This window comes from Harmonia axyridis, chromosome 4 (genome assembly GCF_914767665.1).
Source record: "Harmonia axyridis chromosome 4, icHarAxyr1.1, whole genome shotgun sequence".
NCBI classification, from domain to species: Eukaryota; Metazoa; Arthropoda; class Insecta; order Coleoptera; family Coccinellidae; genus Harmonia; species Harmonia axyridis.
In genome coordinates this window covers 1,439,859-1,467,835 of record NC_059504.1, presented here as the reverse complement: position 1 = coordinate 1,467,835, position 27,977 = coordinate 1,439,859, and the positions used below count along the sequence as shown (strand labels likewise).

The window sequence follows — 27,977 nt, the reverse complement described above, 5'->3', positions numbered from 1 at the left end:
AAATCAGTCAAATTTATTTATATTTGAACTATTTTTATACATATAATTTTAAGTAACAATTTCATTGGAACAAGTCAATAAAAACACTTTGAAAATTATAACAGTTTCGTTGATTCCTAATTTAGGTGTAATCTATTTTTTTTTCAATTCATCAGAACATTTTTATATACAATTTCTCTGTTTGCATTATCGTGGATAGGAAAGTTCAGTCACAAATGATAATTTAAGCTGTTCAACCTCTTATTCTGAGTTCCAAGATAATTCAAACATGTTACACATAGTGGAAAGTCTAGTTGATTTCTTATTGTCTTATAATTAGTTAAAGTATAGATCTACTTAAGGTAGGAAGTACTTATATGAGGATAGGTCAGTACAAAATTGTTTAATATTATTACAAAGAGGCACAAGTATAATTGATTTTACGTTTCATAACTGCTCAGTTTAACTTGATGCACAATATGAAACATAGTAGAGTTATTGCTTTGGGTAGACTGAATGAGAGAGTGTTCGAACTGCCCTTGGAAATGTGGTAGACGATATCTGCAGAAATAATTGATATAATCAAATGGTGTGTCAAACAATTACACAAAATTCACATCACAAAATAATTAATAAAAATCTGAATATATAAAAAAAAAATAATAATTTTTGCGAACCTTGTCATATGTTTATACCTGAGCCTGTACTATTCATCTGACTCTGTTGAGAAGACATTGATTCTATTGTTAATCCTGCCATCTTTTTGATAGGCCTGTCTGCCTCCACTTTCATCTCAACTGTACTACTCCAAATGTTAAAAATATTTGCCTTACACTTGAGGCGCAGAACTCCTTCAATAAAATTAGAGTTCTCAGTCACTATTTGAATTTTACTGGTACTTCCTGTGAGATCATCCTTTTTGAAGGTCGCCAATGGCAAAATCTTTATATTCTCTTTGCTCTCAGAAATCTGCGAAAAAAAATCATTTCTTATTAGACAGATCCAGAAATTGGTCATTCAGAAAGCCCGCTTCAAGATATGTTGGTGTTATCTGTCATTTAGTTCGTGTTTTGTTGTTTTTACCTTTTTTAAATTATAAAGGGTGTTTTTTTAGAGCTATAGAACTTTAAATTGCAATAAAACAACGATGGATTATTCGATTGACATGAATTTTATTTATCCGCAAGATATATCGGCAAAAACACGGCGAATGTTGTCTTCTAAATGGTCAAGGGTTTGTGGCTTATTCGCATAGACTTTACATAGCCCCACAGAAAGTAGTCTAGCTGTGTTAAATCACAAGATCTTGGAGGCCAATTCACAGGTCCAAAACGTAAAATTAGGCGGTCACCAAACGTGTCTTTCGATAAATCGATTGTGGCACGAGCTGTGTGACATGTTGCGCCGTCTTGTTGGAAGCACAGCTCCTGGACATGATGGTTGTTCAATTCAGGAATGAAAAAGTTAGTAATCATGGCTCTATACCGATCACCATTGACTGTAACGTTCTGGCCATCATCGTTTTTGAAGAAGTATGGAGCAATGATTCCACCAGCCCATAAAGCGCACCAAACAGTCAGTTTTTCTGGATGTAACAGTGTTTCGACACCCGTTATCTACCGAATGTTGAAAATATCTCACGATTTTGATTCCTTGGCTGATCATCAACTTCTTCAATCAAACTTAAGATGTTTAAGTGTTGGAAAGGGGATAACAAACTTGAGAAAAATAAGGGTTAAATTAAATTCACATCAAGTTAAACGATTGTAAAAAACGGATTTCAACTAACAAAGTAAAAAACTTTTTTCTAGAACAATTCCGAAGGAAATAATAAAACAAAAATTCTCCTTATTACCGAATTATCAACTTCTTGTATATATTGAGTTTTTGCCTGCGATAGTAAGGCCTTTCATCTTTAAGAATGCAATCAATTTAAAATATTCACCCAAAAGTATCCCATTAATGCGATGGAACACTTTTAATCATTGAAAAACAAGCTCAGAGATTACCTAGTGAAGTTGTTCGGAAAAATAAGCAGAAACAATTGTTTCCGAGAAGCCTTTCATCTTCTTTTGATGGCATCTGCTCATGAATTTTTCATAAGATCTGCCGTTTCTTTTCCTGAAATTTCTCTCAGGAGATTTTCTGTTACCCGGTTAGCAATAACTCGAATATGATCAAGATTCCAGTTTTTCTTCATCAAATCCTCAATTTTTCAAACCGCATTCTTCGCAGTAGCGATTCCTTTACATTCTAATTTCCGACAAAAAATAATTTCGCTCCACGAGAAATCTCACAGGGATACAAAGGTAGAAAACTCGACAGAAATTCTGATTAAATAAGATTACTCCTTGCGTAATTCTACCTAGTGTAGATGGCGACACAGATAGACACATCAATATAATAGTAGGTCAACACCTTCCATTACTGCTGACTGTGGTTGTCGAATTATTGGTTTCACACTTTTTCTGTTTAGAAATGCAATGATCTAATTATCGAGAGAAAGGTCGAAACTCCAGCCACGTGACCATGAATGAGAGAACACAGAAGTTTGAATTTCAGCCAATGATAGAATAGTATTGATTAGTTCAATATGCAGAACCAATCAAAACTATGTACTGACCTCTTGTCAGCTGATATCAGCGTTTCACTTCTATGGTGCAGTCGATTCTTCACTATTAGATCATTGTAAAAGGTGTTTTTCTTAGAGCTATAGAACTTTAAATTGCAATAAAACAACGATGGATTATTCGATTGACATGAATTTTATTTATCCGCAAGATAATCTTGTGGCATTACATTTTAAATATGATTTCTGGCATATGACCGCCACGGCTGGCTCGGATGTAGTCCAATCTGGACGTCCAATTTTCGATGACTTTTTCCAACATTTGTGGCCGTATATCGGCAATAACACGGCGAATGTTGTCTTCCAAATGGTCAAGGGTTTGTGGCTTATCCGCATAGACCAATGACTTAACATAGATCCACAGAAAGTAGTTTAGCGGTGTTAAATCACAAGATCTTAGGGGCCAATTCACAGGTCCAAACGTGAAATTAGGCGGTCAGCAAACGTGTCTTTCAATAAATCGATTGTGGCACGAGCTGTGTGACATGTTGCGCCGTCTTGTTGGAACCACAGCTCCTGGACATCATGGTTGTTCAATTCAGGAATGAAAAAGTTAGTAATCATGGCTCTATACCGATCACCATTGACTGTAACGTTCTGGCCATCATCGTTTTTGAAGAAGTACGGACCAATGATTCCACCGCTCATAAAGCGCACCAAACTGTCAGTTTTTCTGGATGTAACGGTGTTTCGACATACACTTGAGGATTAGCTTCACTCCAAATGTGGCAGTTTTGTTTGTTGACGTAGTCATTTAACCAGAAGTGCGCTTCATTGCTAAACAAAATAAAATAGACATAGTGCGCGATACGTATTCCGCACAGAACCATTATTTTCGAAATGAAATTGCACTATTTGCAAGCGTTGTTCAGGCGTGAGTCTATTCATGATGAATTGCCAAACCAAACTGAGAATAAATCACTTGACAGCTGTTGAATCGGTCGCCATCTTGAACAGTAATGCCAACTTAAAGTTATATACCTCGAAAAAAAACACCCGTTATATTATATTTGGTCTTATAAAACTATTATTTCACGAGGAGTCAGAAATTGTTGACACACAGAACAACAGATATGAAATAAAAATGCATTTCGCAAGCTTCCTCTAGAACTTAAATAATCACTTAACAGAACTTATGTTGTAAACTTGCCTCTTCGTTGTTAATTGACCATGTTATGTTGGCAGCAGGATCTGAAACTGGGCTCGAACATTCAGCAGATAAAGTTGCTCCAATATTCATTCTGTTTTGGTTTATTTTCATTGAAGGTTCAGTAGTTGGTGGTACTTAAAACAGAAAGAAACATAGGCGAAACTGAAAACTAAAAGTATTAGAACTGGGCGAAGTAATGCATTGAAGAATGCACAAACTCCTTTAAAAGGTGCTCCCCAGTTTCTAGTGCAAAGGTTGAACAAATTGTAGTTAAGCCAAAATTTAGATACAAGAAAGGACTTAGGTCTCTTTCATAAGCTGCACACACAATGTACTTATCCTGTGTATGCCAACCAAAATATTTCAACAAGTAATTAAAGAGGAATTGCTAGAAACTTTGTACTTCATTAGCTGTAGGAATGCGAAAGAAGGCCAAATCAATACATAAGTACTGCCCAGCTCTTTAATATCTTCATCAAGAGTAACCACTGGGTACATACCTACTACTGTCATTGTAGAACGTCGAAGACCTGTTTCAAATGTGGGAGCATCTGTTGAAACTTCACATTCGTATGTTCCAGACTGTGCTTTGTTCACTTTATTGAAGGTAATATGAGTTGGCCCAGATTCTGAGACCTAAAAAACATTTTTAACTTTGATTGATAAAGAGCTATGGAGTTAAAAATTTGTTGAACAATCAGCAGTGCTGTGAAAAAGGGAAATGACAAGGTTACAACTACTTCAACAGTAGTTGGCCATCCTGTGAATATCCATCGTCTTCGATATCGATCTTCCATAGTTTTAATATCCGATGGCAATGTTGAATTAGTGTCTGGATAAAGTAGATTCTTTTCTTTCCATCTGGATGCAAGTATATCAGCAAACTCATTTGAGAGATTCAGGTATCTTATGAGATCGTTCAGTTCTTTTTGACTAAAACACTTTGGAGTTGCTAAATCTGATTCAAGATCTAGATCAGTGCATATCCAATTCTGCGTATTGTTTCTATTTATGCCTTCAATATTAACCAGACAAAATATCAGTCTTCATGATGGTTCTTTCTAAATCACTGCTACTCCAAACTTGAGGCTCTTCCTCTTTTAAACTGTACTCTGTCAAAAATGTTTTGCATACGAAACGTGGATCCCAAAATTGATCCCAACCTCCCAAATGAATTCCTAAATAGGTAAGATAAGCTGTAAAAGAGGAAATGACAAGGTTACAACTACTTCAACAATAGTTGGCCATCCTGTGAATATCCCATCGTCTTCGATATCGATCTTCCATAGTTTTAATATCCGATGGAAATGTTGAATTAGTGTCTGGATGAAGCAGATTCTTTTCTTCGCATCTGGATGCAAGTATATCAGCAAACTCATTTGAGAGATTCAGGTATCTTATGAGATCGTTCAGTTCTTTTTGACTAAAACACTGTGGAGTTGCTAAATCTGATTCAAGATCTAGATCAGTGCATATCCAATTCTGTCTATTGTTTCTATTTATCCCTTCAATATTAACCAGACAAAAAATCATTAGTCATGATGGTTCTTTCCAAACCATTGCTACTCCAAACTTGAGGCTCTTCCTCTTTTCAACTGTACTCTGTCAAAAATGTTTTGCATACGAAACGTGGGTTCCAAGATTGATCCCAACCTCCCAAATGAATTCCTAAATAGGCAAGATAAGCTTTTGTCACAAAGTGAGAAACAGTTACCCTGCTTTCTTTTGAGGTGTATTCGCCACATATTTAACAAAAAACAACAGGATGATTTACACAGTTACGTCTACTTGTGAATGTCATTGTTTTAGTTCAGTGTTTGGATCACATTAATGGGAATAATATGTAAATTATAATATAATGGGATTAAGCAGGGTGGGATAACCTAGTATAACAAGGATGATTCAGATATAATTCCAGGTTGATAATAGGCTAATTAGATTCTAATTGTTAGTAGGAAGGTTCTGTTTTGGTCGTTAAAGATGAATTTAATCCTTTATTTTTGACTAGTACCAAATCTTACATCAATAAATCTGTATCTAAAAACTTGGAGCTGGTGGCGTTTTTAAAATCCTTCAAAACAAGTTGATGGGTTTCCTACACCAATTTTTCATTATAATATAGGTATATTATATTTTTACCTTAATATTTTTCACCCTGAAATGCATGTAAGGAGGTTCTTGCTTAGGAACATATCTAAAGAATTCTTCTGCATTGAAATACCACTTGAGGGAATATAGAGCAATGCCTTCTACATCGTATTCACATTTGAAAGTTACTGTATCACCAACTTTGACGGTAGTAGGAACATTTATCCATGGACCTCTGAGGCAGGTTGATTCTGTAAAATTATGATATTTACTGCATCACTGTTGAAAAAAAAAATATGAATTATGAATAAACATAAGAGAAAAGTACTGAGGGAAGTCCCTAATTTTTGGTACTCATACTTCAATTTTCTTTAGATTCACAGAGCACCATCATGGATACCTAACCGAATTGGCAATCCTCATGTTCAAAAAGATGAAATTGCCAAATATCAAATACACTGCGCAAAAAAATTAACGCACATTCTGAAAATCTCAATTTTAATGAAAGTTAAGTCTACATTGACTTTATAACTTATTTTTTATGTTCTCTCGGGAAGGTTTTGAACGAAACAAGACACATTGAATGGAAAAAAAATTCAGGATTTCACCGAATCTTATGTGAAAGAAGAGAAAGAAACAATTTTCAAAATACTGGAATGCTGATAAGTGATTTAATACTTGGTATTTCCACCCCTTGCGTTAATTACAGCTCTGCAACGACGGTTCATACCCAAAATGAGTGATCTTAAAATGTTCTGATCTAATCCCAGATTTCTCTGAGTTGGATTCCTAAGTCATTAAGAGTAGCTGGATGATTTTCTGAACTTCTCAGCCTTCTATTGAGGTTGTCCCAAACCTGCTCAATCGGATTGAGATCTGGACTTCTTGCTGGCCATTCCATTCGAGAGACTTCAACCTCTTCAAGGTACTCCTGAACGATGCGCTCACGATGGGGTCTGGCATTATCGTCCATAAAAATGAAATTTTCACCAATGTATGGGACAAATGGCACTACATGCTCTTCAAGAATGTTCCTTATATACCTTTCAGAATTCATAGCTCCATTATGAACTACCACTAGGTCTGTGCGAGCAGTCAAAGATATTCCACCCCATACCATAATCGATCCTCCCCAGAAACCAGTAGTATTCAGGAAATTGCACTGAGCATATCTTTCATGTGGACGTCTGTATACAAGGGAACGTTGATCACAATGGTAGAGACAGAATCTAGACTCATCTGTGAAGAGAACTCTTTCCCAATCAGCCTCTTCCCAATGGATATGCTCTCTCGCAAAATCCAAACGCGCCCTTCGATGGGCTGGGGTAAGAGCTGGGCCTCTTGCCGCGACACGAGGCCTTAAATCATATTCTTTGAGGCGATTTCTTATTGTGCTTATTTGAACCCCATGAGTTTGCTCAAGCTGATTTTGAAGGAGGCGAGCGGTTGCAAACCGTTGTCTCAACGAAGAAACTCTCAAGTAACGTTCTTGAATGGCAGTTGTTACCCGTGGTCTACCCTGTCCTGGTCTTCGGACCTTCATACTTGTCTCCCTGAATCGCTGCAACATTCTGGACACACTTGTATGGAAAACTCCAAACCTTTCTGCAATTCTTGTGTATGTCCACCCTTCTTCTCGCAAAACTACCGCTTGGGCACATTCCTCGTGGGTCAAATTGCGTGTTTCGCGTTGCATAGCGATCGAGTGTAGAAAATCAAACGAAAGAAAAACTATTGATCACTAGAATTGATCGAGAACAACTGATTTCAGAATGGAGCCGATACATTCAAAATCTGATAATCTCATCTTTTTTTATTCCTGCTGGGAAAAAACATCTGTATTGAAGAAAAACGTTGAAAGTGGATAACATATGCATGCATAATTCTGATAAAATAATTATCATTGAGAACACCTTCAGTTGTAGAATAAATTTTGAGATTTCCATAATGTGCGTTAATTTTTTTGCGCAGTGTATTTTATCCGTGGCGAAAGCTTCATCGCTGAATTTGTGGATAATATTCAGTTTATCGATGAACTTTATCTACTACTTAAGAAATTTCAGTGAAATTTGATCCATAGATTCTGAGATAGCACCGACTGAGATCTTATCAATTGCTGATCTGAAGTAGTGTTGAATGAATCTCATTGCTCTCCGCTGAGCAGTCGTCTCTTCTCAATTCCTAATTAAATATTCTAAGTTTAAATAGCCCTAGGACTTTCCGCTAAAAAGTAATTATAACTTTACCTACAACTTTTATCATATAATATTCATTTCCAGAAATGAACACGAAGTGACATTATTTTCTTTAGCAGAATTACGTTTGAAATTTTTATGACATCGTTTTTCATGGATGTTTAAGAGACGAAACATTGTTAAGTACCTCCTAATCATAATTTGAAACGATTATTCCTGTAATTTATTGCGTTGTTAATGAAATGATTACATCGTTTTTAAGCATTAGATAAAAAATTTAGATATATATGGGGTGTAAGTGTTAGATTCGTCAGTGCCACTGTGGAACCATGAAATCTTCAATCTTCGTCATTTTCACAATATTTGCAGTCTTGCAGGTACGTTAGAACATAGGCATTTACATATTTGCACTTCTCATTCGAATTATTATTTTTTGTTTAGAAGAATTACCATTTTAGTGTAGTATATTCGTTGAAATAATTTTATGAGAAAAGACATTTTCCCATTTAGGAATACTCAAACTCATAAAATACAGGGTTGCCCTATAAACATGGGCCCGCAAACGTCTTGTTTTCTAGGTACGGGGTGTTTTCTTTTTTGTGATGACCATACAAATTTATCTAATTCTTATGAATTATTGCTACAGATTAGGGATTCACGATTTGGCTTGATTTTCAAGCTACTTGGCTTGAGCTTGTAGTATTTCAATCTCAAGTCAAGTATTTATTTATCGAGTGCTTGAATCATATCAAGCTGCTTGATTTTTAGCAGTTTTATTGTATAGTGTCACATCAATATCAATGGTGAAATGAGAAGGACCTTGCAAAAAACACTTTTATTTATTGAACTTATTGTATAAAAGAACCGAATATATCAACTTTTTTGAAATAGAAACATAAATTAAATCAATATAAATCATAACAAAATAAAAACGTTAAGTTTCTAAATGTTGAGAAAAATCCAGACTGTAAAAGCAGCTTTGGAAAATTGTCTTTTAACAGGAGCGGGCGTTGATAAAAAATCCTTGGCCATTTTGGTCAAGTTTGGAAAGATATTTCTCTAATTCTGTGGTTATTCCGTTCATTCTTCCACATCTTGTAGAACAAAATCGTGCGAGAATATATCAGAAACGCACAGTTTTCATGGTTATATTTTATTATTCTATGTTGGCACTCCGAACTTTCCGCCACGGCTTTATCTGCCAATTCATCAATTTGCCTTAAAGAAATCAGTTCTGCCAACCAACATTTTCCAATGCAAAAATCACTAAATTATATTTATGGAAATATTTCATTAATTTCAATGAAAATGCAATGAATTAGAGAAAATAATGTATAATACTCGTACAGAAGGCTCATTCTACCACTCGTTCATTCCAAAACTCGCCACTTCGTGGCTCGTTTTTGAATTTTGAACTCGTGGAAGAATATCAATGCCTTCTGCACTTGTATTATAAATAACTATTCTGAAACTAACCAAAATCTACCAATAGATTTCATTGAAATGTGAGAAAACTAAAGGCTGTTCTTTTTAGAGCTATAGAACTTTAAATTGCAATAAAACAACGATGGATTATTCGATTGACATGAATTTTATTTATCCGCAAGATAATCTTGTGGCATTACATTTTAAATATGATTTCTGGCATATGACCGCCACGGCTGACTCGGATGTAGTCCAATCTGGACGTCCAATTTTCGAAACTTTTTCCAACATTTGCGGCCGTATATCGGCAATAACACGGCGAATGTTGTCTTCCAAATGGTCAAGGGTTTGTGGCTTATCCGCATAGACCAATGACTTTACATAGCCCCACAGAAAGTAGTCTAGCGGTGTTAAATCACAAGATCTTGGAGGCCAATCCACAGGTCCAAAACGTGAAATTAGGCGGTCACCAAACGTGTCTTTCAATAAATCGATTGTGGCACGAGCTGTGTGACAACCAAAAAAGTTCTGGAGTAAAAAAGCATTGTTCCAGAAAAAATATCATTCTGCAGATCAACAATCGAAATTGTCTCATCACGTGATGTAAACTCTGGATTCGAATATCCATTCCAATTTTAGGTAGAATATCTTGTGAAGTTCAGATACTACGAGAAAAAATATAAAAATAAAACAAACTTTAACGCCATGTATCTCGAGATCAAAGTGTTTGCTGTCCCATGTTAATAGGAATTTTTTCTTAAGATAACCTAAGGAATCTCTCATTTTCGTTTGCACCTCCAATTAAGAAACGACCTGTTCACTCTTGAGCTTTTGATTTATTTTCAATGCTATTAGCACAATATTGCCAAAGCAACAGTTGAAAATTAATTATGTTCTCCGTGCCTTCACAAAGGTGTATTTATTACTCGATGTAATTAACCAGAAATACGAAAAATAGAATTCAATTCTGTTTCGTTTCGAAGATTTGTATACCAATAATTAGAAATTTATTGCCAGTTCATCGATTTCATTAATTGCTTTTTGAATTTTTTTCAATATCATATCCGTTCGCTCAATTCTGTGGTATGGGGAAAAATGGGGGGGACTGTATTTCGTTTTGCGAATACGAATGAAGTTGATGCGATAGCGAAATATGCAATATGGAAAATAATATAAAAATAAAAAATGACAAAAGTACTGACGTGCGTCAGGAGATTTATTATGATGTCATTGTTTTCGGTTAGTTTCTCTAGATGAAGGGTTCTGATAATACGACCCTCGTGACATTCGGCAAGAACATTTGAATGATTACTTCACATATACGAACGAAATTTCATCCTAGTCGGATCTGTTGTTATGGAAATAGTAGGTGATTTATTTCGATATTCTGCTTGAATATTCTATGCTTCAGATGGCTCGATCCACCCCAATTTTCTGAAAAGGTTGAAATTTTTATATACACGCAAAATCCCAAACTCAGACAGATCTGTTATAACTGAAATATTGAGAGTTTTTCCGGTATTCTGCACGAAATTTCTTTGTTTGCCCTAAGCTTAAAATTTTCACGTAAAATAAAATAAATAAAAATGGCTCATAAGACGTTTATGGAACACTAATCATTTTGCATATTGTGGTTTGAGACAATGATCTTTCACCCTAAAATACTTTCAGTTCTTCCGGTTATACCGGAAACATAGTAATACTTCCTTATTTCAAATGGAACACCCAGAATGTTATTGCACCATTAGATAGCTTTTTTTGATGACAATTTCGGCAATATGTCATACCTTGGGTATAAAAAAAATGGTGGCGAACAGGACTCGATTTTTTTTCAAAATACGATCGCGCACTACGTCCATTTTATTTTGATTAGCGATGAAGCGCACTTCTGGTTGAATGACTACCCCAACAAACAAAACTGCCGCATTTGGAGTGAAGCTAATCCTCAAGTGTATGTCAAAACATCGTTACATCCAGAAAAACTGACTGTTTGGTGCGCTTTATGGGCTGGTGGAATCATTGGTCCGTACTTCTTCAAAAACGATAATGGTCAGAACGTAGCAGTCAATGGTGATCGGTATAGAGCCATGATTACTAACTTTTTCATTCCTGAATTGAACAACTATGATGTCCAGGAGCTGTGGTTCCAACAAGACGGCGCAACATGTCACACAGCTCGTGCCACAATCGATTTATTCAAGGACACGTTTGGTGACCGCCTAATTTCACGTTTTGGACATGTGAATTGGCCTCCAAGATCTTGTGATTTAACACCGCTAGACTACTTTCTGTGGGGCTATGTAAAGTCATTGGTCTATACGGATAAGCCACAAACCCTTGACCATTTGGAATACAACATTCGCCGTGTTATTGCCGATATACGGCCACAAATGTTGGAAAAAGTCATCGAAAATTGGACGTCCAGATTGGACTACATCCGAGCCAGCCGGTCATACGCCAGAAATCATATTAAAAATGTAATGCCACAAGATTATCTTGCGGATAAATGAAACTCATGTCAATCGAATAATCCATCGTTGTTTTTTCCAATTAAAAGTTCTATAGCTGTGAAAAAACACCCTTCAGTAGTCTATTTCCGTTATAACCGGAAGTTGTAAAGTTCTGAAAATATTTTAAGGAAAAAGATCATTATCTCAAAACCGAATGCGCAAATTTTCAGCTCAAAATTATAATCAGTTTTCCATAAACGTCTAATAGGCCATCCCAGTGAATCACCCTGTATGGCAATCTATATGCAAAATTTCGAATTCTTAGTTTTGAGCTTTTTAGGAGAACAAAATTTCAAACGTTTTTGTATATTTCCGACTGGAACCTCACATATGATGAATTGATATAACCGCTCTGTTCGCAAACTATATGCGAATACGAAAATTTCAAAGTGAACACGTGTGAGAGTTATCAAAAGCGTCTTGGATCTAGAAAATTATGCGGAAATATCAATTTTTTAGCGAGTGAGGAAAATAGCTCTTCTCTGTGTAATATGTAAATCAAAGTGAAAATCAATGTCCAAGAAAACTCAATATATTTTCCAGCAAAGTCATCAACGTTGACATTGTTTACGCGCATCTTGAATATATTTTATTCATCGTTTTATTTTCAGAGAATATCTGAAAACTTGAGAAGAAGTGTTGAGTCAATAAAAATAATAATAATTTATTCTTTTCAATTCGTTTCAATTATTTACTTGATGATATTCAATCCGGTTGAGTCACAAAATTCCACATACCTTAACCACTGATAAAGACCAATGTTGTCCTATTTTTATGACTTGTTTTATTAATTCTACGGAGTGCAAAGTTATAACCTATTCAATATTTTCATTATTTTTTTTTAAATATATGAGAGAGAAAAATAACAATTTTCTAAATTACATTTTTAAGAATGAATGTCCCCTAAATTGTTTTCCCAAAGCTGATAGCTTTCTTGAATTGTGGCAGAGTTGTGTGAACCCTCTCTCCCGAATATCCTTTGATATATTCGATTCCCTAACTGATAAAAGCTGTAAGTTCCATAAAACTCCTTTGAATTCGCCACCCTTTCCAAGTTACATCCCTATAAAACGCAGATAATTCTTACTTTTGGTATAACTCAGAAGGAAAGCTAATTTCAAAAAATTTTATGGGAACAACATACTTCAGTTTTAACTGATAAATGCTCTCCTGAAGTTTTGACTTATCTTTACCCAGCATTCTTAGATGGCAACACCAATGAATGTTTTGTTACTTAATTTTCTGCTTACATAGAACGAAAATAGTATAGTCTATAGTTTAATTATCTTGTGTGCAGGCTGTCCCAAATTCGATTAGAACACTAAAAGCATCTCGAAAACAATTCGAAATAAAGAAAAAAATCTTCAAGGACCCACAAATTCTTGAACATAAATTACATAAGATAATACATTATAACCATTTTAAATTTGTATATTTCCTATTGGAGATGCCTTTACATATATTTGTGAAAATTTTAGGTTATGGTGAATTCTGCAAGTTGTGTTCAAGAAGATTCTGAAAGTGAACCAGAGATGACTACAGAAGGCTCTCCTGATCAATCAGAATCGAATCAAGAACCACCCAGTGGTGATGATCCAAGACAACTGGATGAATAACCCCAATAGCTTAAAAACCAGAAAAACTAATGAATTTCGATTGAATAAGAATAAACTTATGTGAATACACTTTTTTAGTTTGTTTTTTTTTGTAGTACCAATCCTATGCTTGATGTAGCCAGTCAAGTAACTATACCATCGGGGAGGCTCGTGGCAAATTCATTGAATTACAATTATAAAGGGTGTTTTTTTTTTCGAGGTATATAACTTTAAGTTGGCATTACTGTTCAAGATGGCGACCGATTTAATAGCTGTCAAGTGATTTATTCTCAGTTTGGTTTGGCAATTCATCATGAATAGACTCACGCCTGAACAACGCTTGCAAATAGTGCAATTTTATTTCGAAAATAATGGTTCTGTGTGGAATACGTATCGCGCACTACGTCCATTAGCGATGAAGCGCACTTCTGGTTGAATGGCTACGTCGACAAACAAAACTGCCGCATTTGGAGTGAAGCTAATCCTCAAGTGTATGTCGAAACACCCTTACATCCAGAAAAAATGACTGTTTGATGCGCTTTATGGGCTGGTGGAATCATTGGTCCGTACTTCTTCAAAAACGATGATGGCCAGTACGTTACAGTCAATGGTGATCGGTATAGAGCCATGATTACTAACTTTTTCATTCCTGAATTGAACAACCATGATGTCCAGGAGCTGTGGTTCCAACATGTCACACAGCTCGTGCCACAATCGATTTATTGAAAGACACGTTTGGTGACCGCCTAATTTTACGTTTTGGACCTGTGAATTGGCCTCCAAGATCTTGTGATTTAACACCGCTAGACTACTTTCTGTGGGGCTGTGTGAAGTCATTGGTCTATGCGGATAAGCCACAAACCCTTGACCATTTGGAAGACAACATTCGCCGTGTTATTGCCGATATACGGCCACAAATGTTGGAAAAAGTTATCGAAAATTGGACGTCCAGATTGGACTACATCCGAGCCAGCCGTGGCGGTCATATGCCAAAAATCATATATAAAATGCAATGCCACAAGATTATCTTCCGGATAAATGAAACTCATGTCAATCGAATAATTCATCGTTGTTGTATTGCAATTTAAAGTTCTATAGCTCTAAAAAAAACACCCTTAACAATAAAAAAAAAATAGATCAACAAGGTGTATGACATTCTGGGTATATAAATATCAGCGAAAACATTGAAAGATCTAGCAAATTTCCAGAATAGTTTTGGATGTTGAATGTCACGAATGAGGAAACAAAATTTCAAACGAAACTACTTTCAGATTTTGCCCATTAACGAAATTGGAAAATTTCGTACATACGTCCATTCGAAATTTCCTGATAATTTCAAAACTATGGTTTCGATCAAGATGATGCATTCAGATCTAGAATGACAGTTTAAATATAGCAAAATTTTATGTTAATCTCAAGTTTTCTATAGTTTTGGCGAACAAGCTTTCAACTGTTATTCTACATCTAAATGCAAATTTTCATCTCGATCGAATTCGTATTTGCCAATGATCCGACGGAGGTGAAATGTAGATATAAAATGAGAATTTCAATCTTCTTGCAAAATTGATCGCTTCACCATGAAAAAATTCGAATAGGAAACCGAAAGAAAAATACCCAATATTTCTCCAACAACATATCCGACAAGGTTGAGATTTGGTTTGTAAATGTAAAACAATCACTCGAATATTCATGGCGAAATTCAAGGGGGATCGTATAGTCAGAACCGCCCCTCTAGATAAACTAATCGACAACAATGTCATCATATATTGAACTCTTAAAGGTTCAAGTCGAAATAACTGGTGAAAATATACTTTTGGTATCGATTTGTAGATGACATACTTGGTTGCCTTTCTGGAACATCCAGACAACTAAATCAATTTCTAAATCGAATAAATAATATCCACCCAAACAGAAAATTCGTATTGGAGAGAGGAACAAATAACCACTTAACATTCTTAGACCTTTCTATAAATTCTATATCACACTTGAACTAAAAAATTTATTTAACGTCTTCAGAAAAGCCACTGATACAAGCATTTCTACGCCATTCTTCTGATTGCCATGAAACTCTGGATAATTGTTGGATATATTTTGATTATGGATTCATCAAGTCACGTAGCTTGACATTTTAACTTGACTTGAAAATTAAGCTCGCGACAAATTACATACTTGAGCTTGGCTTGACTTGATTTTAGATATTTATTGCTTGACTTGATATCAAGCTACTTGGTATTACTTGAGCTGGATATGCACGCGTCGCACGGCATATATTTCTGCAATTTAGTGTGCGCTTAGACTAAATAAGGGGATTCCTCGAGCGCCGAGAGACTGAAGCATTCGCCAGTGTGACTTCATTAGTAGTTTTCTCACATTTCTATGAAATCTATTGGTAGATTTTGGTAGTTTCAGAAATATCTTTCCGAACTTGGCCAAAATGGCAAAGTATTTTTTATTAACGCCAGAATCTTCAGCTCCTGTTGAAAGACAGAGCTGCTCTTACAGTTACAAAAACCCGCAATAGGTTAGGCGAACATCTATAGAATGCCTCATGTGTTTTAGATCCTGGATGGAAAATTATGGAATCAAACAAAGCCTGGAGGTTTCACAATATTATGAAACTTTATTTTTTTATTTTGTTTAATTTTTTTATTTATGGTATGTTTAATTTATGTTTTTATTTCAAAAAGTTGATATTGTCGGTTCTTTTTTGCAATAATTTAAGTGTTTTTTGCAAGGTTACTTCTCATTTCATCATTCCTAAAATCAAGTAGCTTGATATGATTCAAGTACTTGATAAATAAATACTTGACTTGAGATTGAAATTCTACTACTTGATTTGAGCTTGACTTGAAATCAAGTCAAGCTTAAGCTAAGTAGCTTGAAAATCAAGCCAAGCCGTGAATCTCTAATTTTGATGAAGGTTTTTAGCATGTCAGACGTAATGATAGAATGAAGTGTTCTGAAAATTTACTAGAATGAATCCGTAAATTTGTGCAATTTTCCAGGTGAATTTTGTACACTTTGAAACCTTACTCGTTCGATCTCGCTAGTATGACTTTTTTTCAACTTTGCAACAAGAAATCGCACTATGTTCAGAAGAAAATCATACTAAATACCATCCCATTGACACCTACATCCAATTCCATGGTTTCCTGGCTCTAAATCAGTGTTTTCGTGAATTTTTTTATAGCATTCGAGGTTTATATGGTATAAAGTTGAAACTTGCATCGTTTTTCATCGATTTTCGAATTGCGAAATTTTAAAGGGGTGTGGTACGCAATTTTTCTCCCAAACGATTCCAGAGGTTTATTATCGGGAATAATGAACTAAAAACAATGAACTGAACATAATTTTCCCGCTAGATAATCCCTAATAATTCACTTGGCAAGCTAACAGAATTTTCTGCCTGAAACAGTATATACCCCAGTCCTGTTTGTAGCTATGAATGGGGCCAGCTTTATACATATTTATGAGGGGTTGATTTAGGTGCAGTTTTACGAGCAACAAAAATATTAGGGACACGGTCTTACAAAACAAGAGTTGGCGCCGTCATAATATTTACGGAGCAGATAGAGTATTGTTCTGAACGCACCTATCTTTTGATTCATTATTTCCGATGGAATGATCCGACAGGAAAAACACAAAAAAATTCGTACTATGCTTTATTGCTGCCCCCTATCTCGACTCGTGTGGAAAAAACACGGCGGATTTTACAATATGGTTATTATTTCCTGTTATCTTCTAGCTCGCGAAAGTTCTAAACTTTAAGAGGTCTCGTCGAAATAGAAAACATAGAAACATATTTCGAGTCACTGAAAAAAGCTACTGAAGATTCCAGATTAGCGCTGACGCCAGATCAGATGTTGTTGCAGCATCTTTAAGGTAATAGATGTATAAACTTCGTTGATAAAGTTGAAAAATACCATAATCTGCTGGATTATATGTTTTGCAGAAAACGTTCTCAAGTTGCGTTTTATTCATTCTTCGGAAAACCGAGGAAAACACTGAAGTGAAGTCGGGAACTTTATAGAGACTGTTCATTCATGTGCCAATTGCACCCATGGATGCTACATATATATCGAGTTATTTGGTTGCTGAGGAAGCAGTTGGCGCAATTTTTCGATATTCTGCTCAAATTTTCTGTGGTACAATTGATATGAAGAGCGTCTAAAATTTCAGTCAATAAGTTCCGGGCCCAAGCAGTAAATACACATCTCTCCTTAAAAATTCTACTCTTTTCGTCAACATAGCCTTCTTTAAGAGTGAAATATTTTTGGATCATTATTTCCGATGGAATGATCCGACAGGAAAAACACAAAAAAATTCGTACTATGCTTTATTGCTTCCCCCTATCTCGTCTCGTGTGGAAAAAACACCGCAAATTTTACAATATGGTTATTATTTCCTGTTATCTTCTAGCTCGCGAAAGTTTTAAACTTCTGAGAGGTCTCGTAGAGTCGTAATAGAAAACATAGAAACATATTTCGAGTCACTGAAAAAAGCTACTGAAGATTCCAGATTAGCGCTGACGCCAGATCAGCTGTTTTTGCAGGATCTTTAAGGTAATAGATGTATAAACTTCGTTGATAAAGTTGAAGAATACCATAATCTGCCGGATTATAAGTTTTGCAGAAAATGTTCTCAAGTTGCGTCTTATTCATTCTTCGGAAAACCGAGGAAAACACTGGTGTGAAGTCGGGAACTTTATAGAGACCGTTCATTCATGTGCCAATTGCACCCACGGATGCTAAATATATATCGGGTTATGTAGTTACTGAGGATGCAGTTGGCGCATTTTTTCGATATTCTGCTCAAATTTTCTGTGGTACAATTGATATGGTGAGCGTCTAAATTTTCAGTCAATAAGTTCCGGGCCCAAGCAGTAAATACACATCTCTCCTTAAAAATTCTATTCGTCAACATATGATAGTCTTCTTCAAGAGTGAAATATTTTTGATTCATTATTTCCGATGGAATGATCCGACAGGAAAAACACAAAAAAATTCGTACTATGCTTTATTGCTTCCCCCTATCTCGACTCGTGTGGAAAAAACACCCCAAATTTTACAATATGGTTATTATTTCCTGTTATCTCCAAACTCGCGAAAGTTCTAAACTTAAAGAGGTCTCGTCGAAATAGAAAACATAGAAACATATTTCGAGTCGTTTAAAAAAAGCGACTGAAGATTCCAGATTAGCGCTGACGCCAGATCAGATGTTTTTGCAGGATCTTTAAGGTAATAGATGTATAAACTTTGTTGATAAAGTTGAAGAATGCCATAATCTGCTGGATTATAAGTTTTGCAGAAAACGTTCTCAAGTTGCGTCTTATTCATTCTTCGGAAAACCGAGGAAAACACTGACGTGAAGTCGAGAACTTTGAAGAGACCGTCATTCTTGTGCCAATTTCACCCATGATACTACGTATATATCGAGTTATGTGTTCTCTGAGGATGCAATTGGCGCATTTTTTCTATATTCTGTTAAATTTTCTGTGGTACAATTGATATGAAGAGCGTGTAACACTTCAGTCAATAAGTTACGGGCCCAACACATCTTTCCTTTAAAATTATACTATATTGGTCAATATAGTTACCTTTAAGAGTGAATTATTTTTAGATTATTTCTTCCGATGGAATGATCCGAAAGAAACTACACAAAAATATTCGTACTATGCTTTATTGTTTGCCCTTATCTCGACTTGTGGAAAAAACACGGCGGATTTTACAATATGGTTATTATTTCCTGTTATCTACTAGCTCGTGAAAGTTTTAAACTTCTGAGAGGTCTCGTCGAAATAGAAAACATAGAAACATATTTCGAGTCGTTTAAAAAAAGCGACTGAAGATTCCAGATTAGCGCTGACGCCAGATCAGATGTTGTTGCAGCATCTTTAAAGTAATAGATGTATAAACTTCGCTGATAAAGTTGAAAAATACCATAATCTGCTGGATTATAAGTTTTGCAGAAAATGTTCTCAAGTTGCGTCTTATTCATTCTTCGGAAAACCGAGGAAAACACTGACGTGAAGTCGGGATCTTTAGAGAGACTGTTCATTCATGTGCCAATTGCACCCATGGATGCTACATATATATCGAATTATGTGATTACCGAGGATGCAGTTGGCGCATTTTTAAATTTGACTCTATTCGTCAACATAGTTACCTTTGAGAGTGACTCTAAGACACATGAGGCATCTTATGGATTTGTCGCCTAACCTATTGCGGTTTTTTTTACTAGTAAGAGTAAATTGTCTTTCAACAGGAGCTGAAGATGCTGGAGTTGATAAAAAATCCTTGACCATTTTGGCCAAGTTTGTAAAGATACTTCTGAAACTACCAAAATCTACCAATATATTACATAAAAATTTAAGAAAACTACTAATAAAGTCACACTGGCGAATGCTTCAGTCTCTCGGCGATCGAGGAATCCCCTTATTTAGTCTAAGCGCGCACGAGATTGCAGAAATATATGCCATGCGACTCGTGAATATCAAGCTCAAGTAATATCAAGTAACTTGATATCAAGTCAAGCAATAAATATCTAAAATCAAGTTGAGTTAAGTATTTTTCACGAGCATGATTTTCAAGTCAAGTAGTTGTTTAAAATGTCAAGCTACTTGGCTAATTTTGACACGTATCTTTTAAAGCTTGGTGTTAACAAGAAAAAGAATTGGTATGGCACTGATGGTGCCATCTGAGCGCCGAGTTCGGGACTTATAGAGTAACACAAATTTATTACATTCGCACTTTTCAAATACCTTCACATAAGCTTTTGTTTCAAGTTGAAATCTCAAACTTCTAGACTGAAGCATTATCATCGAAATTATAATTCTGGAATGCGGGGCAACCTTTTTGGACCAATTGTTATCCCACCCCGTTTTATGATCAGCAGCCAACCTAATAGCTGTCAAACTGACGTTAAAATTATATTCTACAACTTGACATCGATTGTAAAGGTCCCATAACCTTTGATAAATTACATATCCTTACGTCTATTCTCATATAATATTACGGGCCCTGGGTCGGCTCTATTGGCAATAAATTCTCTGATTTCCGGAATTGTTAGAATTTCCGGAAAACGTCGTACATCCTCCTCCTAGTCTCATTATCGAGCGCTCGCTCACCGCCCAGGGCGCTATATCATTTTGCCACGATGTTTGATTTTTCCAATTCCGAATGGTCCAAAATGATGTCAATAGAATAACTGACGGATGAATTCAATTTTAATGTTAAAATATGTAATGTTTACGTAACAACAAATTCGATCACTAGATTCGACGAACATCGAATGGATTTTACCAAAAATTGAGCGATTCTCCACATTTCAATAGATTGCGTAGGATAATGATCTTTCTTTCCCCACAATTGACAACATGAAAATTTATAACGGGTGTTTTTTTTTTCGAGGTATATAACTTTAAGTTGGCATTACTGTTCAAGATGACGACCGATTTGACAGCTGTCAAGTGATTTATTCTCAGTTTGGTTTGGCAATTCATCATGAATAGACTCACGCCTGAACAACGCTTGCAAATAGTGCAATTTTATTTCGAAAATAATGGTTCTGTGCGGAATACGTATCGCGCACTACGTCCATTTTATTTTGTTTAGCGATGAAGCGCACTTCTGGTTGAATGGCTACGTCAACAAACAAAACTGCCGCATTTGGAGTGAAGCTAATCCTCGAGTGTATGTCGAACACCGTTACATCCAGAAAAACTGACTGTTTGGTGCGCTTTATGGAATGGTGGAATCATTGGTCCGTACTTCTTCAAAAACGATGATGGCCAGAACGTTACAGTTAATGGTGAATGGAGTTATTGAAAGACACGTTTTGGACCTGTGAATTGGCCTCCAAGTCTTGTGATTTAACACCGCTAGACTACTTTCTGTGGGGCTATGTAAAGTCATTGGTCTATGGGGATAAGCCACAAACCCTTGACCATTTGGAAGACAACATTCGCCGTGTTATTGCCGATATACGGCCACAAATGATGGAAAAAGTCATCGAAAATTGGACGTCCAGATTGAACTACATCCGAGCCAGCCGTGGCGGTCATATGCCAGAAATCATATTTAAAATCTAATGCCACAAGATTATCTTGCGGATAAATAAAATTCATGTCAATCGAATAATCCATCGTTGTTTTATTGCAATTCAAAGTTCTATAGCTCTGAAAAAAACACCCTTTATAACGAAATATTTTCAATCATAGAGTATAATTTGACACTTTGAAGAATGAATTTTGGGTTACCTGACAGAAAATATATGATTGAATTGAAACAAAAATGATTATTTATTATTTCATAAGGTATATGGATTATTGATATAATGCAAAAACATTAAGAAACACGTTATTCTGTTAATTGCTAATTACTTTTTGATAGTAGATAAAAACATAAATTTATAAAACTTGTTTTAATCATGATCAACAAACCAAATAGTAACGGCTGACAGAGTTCAATATTTCAAATCCCATCAAGTTGTAATTAAGTCTGTTTATTATGTAAAATGATCATTCTGTTCATGCTGAATTTCAGAACGACCTTATTATCATAACCCCTCTCATCTAACACACAAACTAACCGAGATGTAATCTATTGCGTCATTGTTTTCGGTTAGTTTCTCTAGAGTCTAGATGAAGGGCTCTAATAATGGATCCTCCCAAGATTCGACATCAACATTCGAGAGGTTTTTTCGCATATAAAAACTGAAAGTCAACCAAGTCGGTTCTATTGTTATTGTGTATTATTTTGATTATTGTTAATTTGAAACTGTTTTTCAATGAGATATTTCATTTTGAATAGCCCGCTATCTAGGTAGCTGTTATTATAAAGGGTGTTTTTTTTTAGAGCTATAGAACTTTAAATTGCAATAAAACAACGATGGATTATTCGATTGACATGACTTTTATTTATCCGCAAGATAATCTTGTGGCATTACATTTTAGATATGATTTCTGGCATATGACCGCCACGGCTGGCTCGGATGTAGTCCAATCTGGACGTCCAATTTTCGATGACTTTTTCCAACATTTGTGGCCGTATATCGGCAATAACACGGCGAATGTTGTCTTCCAAATGGTCAAGGATTTGTGGCTTATCCGCATAGACCAATGACTTTACACAGCCCCACAGAAAGTAGTCTAGCGGTGTTAAATCACAAGATCTTGGAGGCCAATTCACTGGTCCAAAACGTGAAATTAGGCGCTGGTCAAACGTGTCTTTCAATAAATCGATTGTGGTACGAGGTGTGTGACATGTTGCGCCGTCTTGTTGGAACCACAGCTCCTGGATGTCATGGTTGTTCAATTCAGGAATGAAAAAGTTAGTAATCATGGCTCTATACCGATCACCATTGACTGTAACGTTCTGGCCATCATCGTTTTTGAAGTAGTTCGGACTCTACTCCAAATGCGGCAGTTTTGTTTGTTGACGTAGCCATTCAACCAGAAGTGCGCTTCATCGCTAAACAAAATAAAATGGTCGTAATGCGCGATACGTATTTCGCACAGAACCATAATTTTCGAAATGAAATTGCACTATTTGCAAGCATTGTTCAGGCGTGAGTCTATTCATGATGAATTGCCAAACCGAACTGAGAATAAATCACTTGACAGCTGTTAAATCGGTCGCCATCTTGAACAGTAACGCCAACTTAAAGTTATATACCTCGAAAAAAACACCCGTTATATGGTGCTGCAAACATAGTCGTAGCGGCCATTTGGCTGATTACGTTTTCCATCGTTAATATCATACTTTCCATCCATTGATTTCTCTCAAAAATATACTGGTTTTTTTTTCAATATCAAAATGAAACCCTTTATATCTGCACGCAAAAGTTTCACTCTATCGGATTTGTAATCACCGAAATATCAGGCTGTTTTTTTTCCACATACTTCTTTAATTTCCTCTGGTTACGACAGCACGGACAACACGAAATTTTGGACGAAGCTATTTGGGAAACGAGCGCGCAAAAAATGGTAACTCATTTTGTGTATAGGACGTCACCTAACTTTTTTCAACAAAAAGCAGATCGTACAGGAATTTTCACCGAAACTTGAATCTTGCTGAACAATAACTGACAGAAAATAATCATAAATGGTGACACATGATGAAACTTTTTCTGTTCGCGACGCACCTATCCGTCAGACTAGACGTGTGTATGGATTTAATAAGATGAGAAAACTCCGGGAATGACCAAAGAAGCAAAGGGCTATAAAAAAAGTTATTTATGGCAAATTCTCGTAGAGAAGTGCGGCCCAACTGAAAGCAGTTAAAGGGAGACAGAGAAAATTGAACATAAAAATTGTTTTCCTCAAGTGTTTAAGGGACAAGGAAATTATGCAGCATTGTGATAACATCTGAAACAGCACCTTCAAACCTTCTTTTTGTTGGCTGGGAAGGAGGAAAAGCAATAAAACATTCACCTGATTTGGCTCAGGAGGAAATTTGGGGGTTAAAGTTCTTCTACCGTTAACAGTTTACTTCGAACTTCTTGGAGTTTATGTCGAAAGAATAATTTATCAGGTGATTTTGAATAATTGAAAGAATGAGAAAAGCGCCGACTGGAATGCGGGAGCTTTCGCGCGTTTATTAAAGTTTTCTGAATACAAATCAGAAATCAAAACTTTTTCTGATCTGTGACACGCTGTGAAAACATAAAATAGCACTTTTTTGGCACAATTTTCTTCAGAAAAGGAAAAGTTTATACAGTTAATGGAAACTTTCTTGAAGGGTTCAATTATTCCCTAAAAATAACAATCTTCGTTCAAAGTTGCCTATTTCCGATGAAAGGACCACAAACCGCTTCAATGGGAAATGGGCTTCAGGCGAATTTACTTCAATTTTTTAAACGTCTTAGAACTCGTGTTGCTGATCAAATATCTTCATTTAATCACATCTCTAAATTCAGCAGTTTATAAAGGGTGTTTTTTCAGAGCTATAGAACTATGAATTGCAATAAAACAACGATGGATTATTCGATTGACATGAATTTTATTCATCCGCAAGATAATCTTGTGGCATTACGTTTTAAATATGATTTCTGGCATATGACCGCCATGGCTGGCTGGGATGTAGTCCAATCTGGACGTCCAATTTTCGATTACTTTTTCCAACAGTTGTGGCCGTATATCGGCAATTACACGGCGAATGTTGTCTTCCAAATGGTCAAGGGTTTGTGGCTTATCCGCATAGACCAATGACTTTATTACATAGCCCCACAGAAAGTAGTCTAGCGGTGTTAAATCACAAGACCTTGGAGGCCAATTCACAGGGCCAAAACGTGAAATTAGGCGGTCACCAAACGTGTCTTTCAATAAATCGATTGTGGCACGAGCTGTGTGACATGTTGGGCCGTCTTGTTGGAAGCACATCTCCTGGACATCATGGTTGTCCAATTCAAGAATGAAAAAGTTATCATGGCTCTATACCGATCATCATTGACTGTTACGTTCTGGCCATCATCGTTTTTGAAGAAGTACGGACCAATGATTCCACCAGCCCATAAAACGCACCAAACAGTCAGTTTTTCTGGATGTAACGATGTTTCGACATACACTTGAGGATTAGCCTCACTCCAAATGCGGCAGTTTTGTTTGTTGACGTAGTCACTCAACCAGAAGTGCGCTTCATCGCTAAACAGAATAAAATGGACGTAGTGCGCGATACGAATTCCGCACAGAACCATTATTTTCGAAATAAAATTGCACTATTTGCAAGCGTTGTTGGCAGTAATGCCAACTTAAAGTTATATACCTCGAAAAAAAACAACTGTTATATCTTCTGTATGTGAAGGAAAAATCTATAGTGGTATTCAATCAGCTATATGAACAACCTATGCATACTTGATTTGGTTTATATATTCAAAAAAGTTTCTTGACAGTGGCCTCTTGAAATTTTAGGAAAGTGTTTTTAAGCACCCTATATAATCTAAACGGTTGAATTCAAAGTGGTGATGCAATGAAGACATTTGATCAGCATCATTCTACAACATATGAAAAATTCGAGCAAATTCATCGAAAACTAATTTTCCTTTGATGCGGTGCAAACTCCTATTCGAAAAAATAAATGCTACTTTTTTTTATGAAATCAACACTCTACGAAAACCCTGAGGTATCTTATTAGATCGTGGACATGGCTTGATATTTAGACAAACCACTCATCAATGAATTTTATATGAACTAGAAATTCAATTAAAATCTGAAAGAAGACATTGAAATATGTCAAAATTTGTTATCCCAATCATACGATCTTTTCAAAATTCGGTATAAACATTAGTTCCACTACTTTGCTACTGATTTGTAAATTTCACTAACATCGGATGGATATTTTTGGAATTATCAAGAAAACAAAATTTCGTTTAGGTATGACTCCGAAACCATCGAACAGATTTTGTTTATCAAGAATTCAACCAAACCTACTATGAAATAGGTGTACTAAATAAACCATTATCTGAAATTTGAAATCTTTTCCTAATAAATTATCCCCTAACCATGTAACAAAAATAGTAATTATTTGAAATGTCAAAAACACTACAAATTGAACGTAATGGATCATTACATCATTCTTTATTATATAATATCTCAACCCATACAAAAAAATGTACTTATAAATGTTATACGGCTAGATTTGAAAGCAAATTTTGAATATTTATTATTCGGACGTCAAGTATTCAATGTTTTCGTACCGCGTCTTCGATTTCATGGTTTTATTCCGTATTATTTTAGGGAATTTCAATTTAAAAGCTGAAAGGATTAATGCGATATAGTAACCAACCGCTAATTTTTCCTAAAATAGCTTTGGAAGAACAAAAAACGTATTTTTCATTAATTTTTCAAATTCTAAACATTCAAATCGTGAACCAAACATTCCAGAGAAAATTAAGATTAATCTTAAACGATTCAAAGATCGTAATAAGCCTTAAATTGAAGCACATAATAACACACAAACAAGATATCAAAAAAATAAGATAAAACCAAAATAAAACATCAAATCTCACCTTTCACCAAAGAGATAACAAGAAGGAACCAAATTGCGCGCACTATCGAAGGAAATTCCATTGTCAATTTGATACGAAAAAGGACATACGGGATACTATTGATGTTTTGAAGTTTCGCATGGAAGAATAGAAATAAAACTAATCGCCAATTCTGTTTCTCTATCTAGAAAAGTTCCCAGAATCACGACGGATGCCCAATGGCACAATAGCAACTGATAACTTTTATGTGAGCGGTCCGTGAAGAAAGCGGAAAGCTGTAAACAGAGATTCGGGATGTACGCATGTCCTGAAACTGTTTTAAATTCGAGTGCCCTAAAATTTTCCACTGGGAGTCTTGGGGAAATTGGGCAATTGAAGTGGCTTCGTTTTAAGTGTTCGGAAAGATGAATTGTAATTATTGTTATACAGAATGTGGCAAATAAGCATTTTCATCTGAAATTTTCCTTTGAAATTTTGTGAAAATTTAAATTTTTTAATTTGGGAAGGAAATTGCTTTATATCATTGCTTATTATGTTGTTGCAACTTGAAAATCGACTTATTTTTGTAATTTTCCTAAAATTTCAAGCGTAAGTTGAGCTGGAAAGTTATAAAGGGTGTTTTTTTTAGAGCTATAGAACTTCAAATTGCAATAAAACAACGATGGATTATTCGATTGACATTGATTTTATTTATCCGCAAGATAATCTCGTGGCATTACATTTCAAATATGATTTCTGGCATATGACCGCCACGGCTGGCTCGGATGTAGTCTAATCTGGACGTCCAATTTTCGATGACTTTTTCCAACATTTGTGGCCGTATATCGGCAATAACTCGGCGAATGTTGTCTTCCAAATGGTCAAGGATTTGTGGCTTATCCGCATTGACCAATGACTTTACATAGCCCCACAGAAAGTAGTCTAGCGGTGTTAAATCACAAGATTTTGGAGGCCAATTCACAGGTCCAAAACGTGAAATTAGGCGGTCACCAAACGTGTCTTTCAATAAATCGATTGTGGCACGAGCTGTGTGACATGTTGCGCCGTCTTGTTGGAACCACAGCTCCTGGACATCATAGTTGTTCAATTCAGGAATGAAAAAACTAGTAATCATGGCTCTATACCGATCACCATTGACTGTAATGTTCTGGCCATCATCGTTTTTGAAGAAGTACGGACCAATGATTCCACCAGCCCATAAAGCACACCAAACAGTCAGTTTTTCTGGATGTAACGGTGTTTCGACATACACTTGAGGATTAGCTTCACTCCAAATGCGGCAGTTTAGTTTGTTGACGTAGCCATTCAACCAGAAGTGCGCTTCATCGCTAAACAAAATAAAATGGACGTAGTGCGCTATACGTATTCCGCACAGAACCATTATTTTCGAAATAAAATTGCACTATTTGCAAGCGTTGTTCA

At 35.8% G+C, this 27,977-nt stretch overlaps 1 protein-coding gene and 1 long non-coding RNA gene across 2 annotated transcripts; one reads left to right on the top strand and one right to left on the bottom strand.

The window, feature by feature from the left end:
* Positions 1 to 3: 3 nt before the first annotated feature.
* LOC123678888 lies at positions 4 to 26,799 on the bottom strand. Its single transcript, XM_045616152.1, has 6 exons — positions 26,577 to 26,799; positions 5,898 to 6,097; positions 4,259 to 4,394; positions 3,759 to 3,892; positions 675 to 948; positions 4 to 540 (listed from the first exon to the last, which is right to left on the bottom strand). Exons 1-6 carry the CDS (start codon positions 26,635 to 26,637, stop codon positions 437 to 439), a joined length of 909 nt encoding a protein of 302 aa, XP_045472108.1. The 5' UTR covers positions 26,638 to 26,799; the 3' UTR covers positions 4 to 436.
* On the top strand, positions 8,069 to 13,661 carry LOC123678891. Its single transcript, XR_006747311.1, has 2 exons — positions 8,069 to 8,418; positions 13,455 to 13,661. It is a non-coding gene; the product is annotated as an uncharacterized LOC123678891 (long non-coding RNA).
* Positions 26,800 to 27,977: the final 1,178 nt, after the last annotated feature.

What these genes read in the sequence shown, in the direction of transcription:
- LOC123678888 (XM_045616152.1), bottom strand. Translation starts at nt 26,637, where the DNA reads ATGGAATTTCCTTCGATAGTGCGCGCAATTTGGTTCCTTCTTGTTATC. An exon ending in TGTTATCTCTTTGGTGAAAG is followed by an intron (nt 6,098 to 26,576) that starts GTGAGATTTGAT and finishes ATAATTTTACAG; the next exon opens with AATCAACCTGCCTCAGAGGT. An exon ending in TCAGGGTGAAAAATATTAAG is followed by an intron (nt 4,395 to 5,897) that starts GTAAAAATATAA and finishes AATGTTTTTTAG; the next exon opens with GTCTCAGAATCTGGGCCAAC.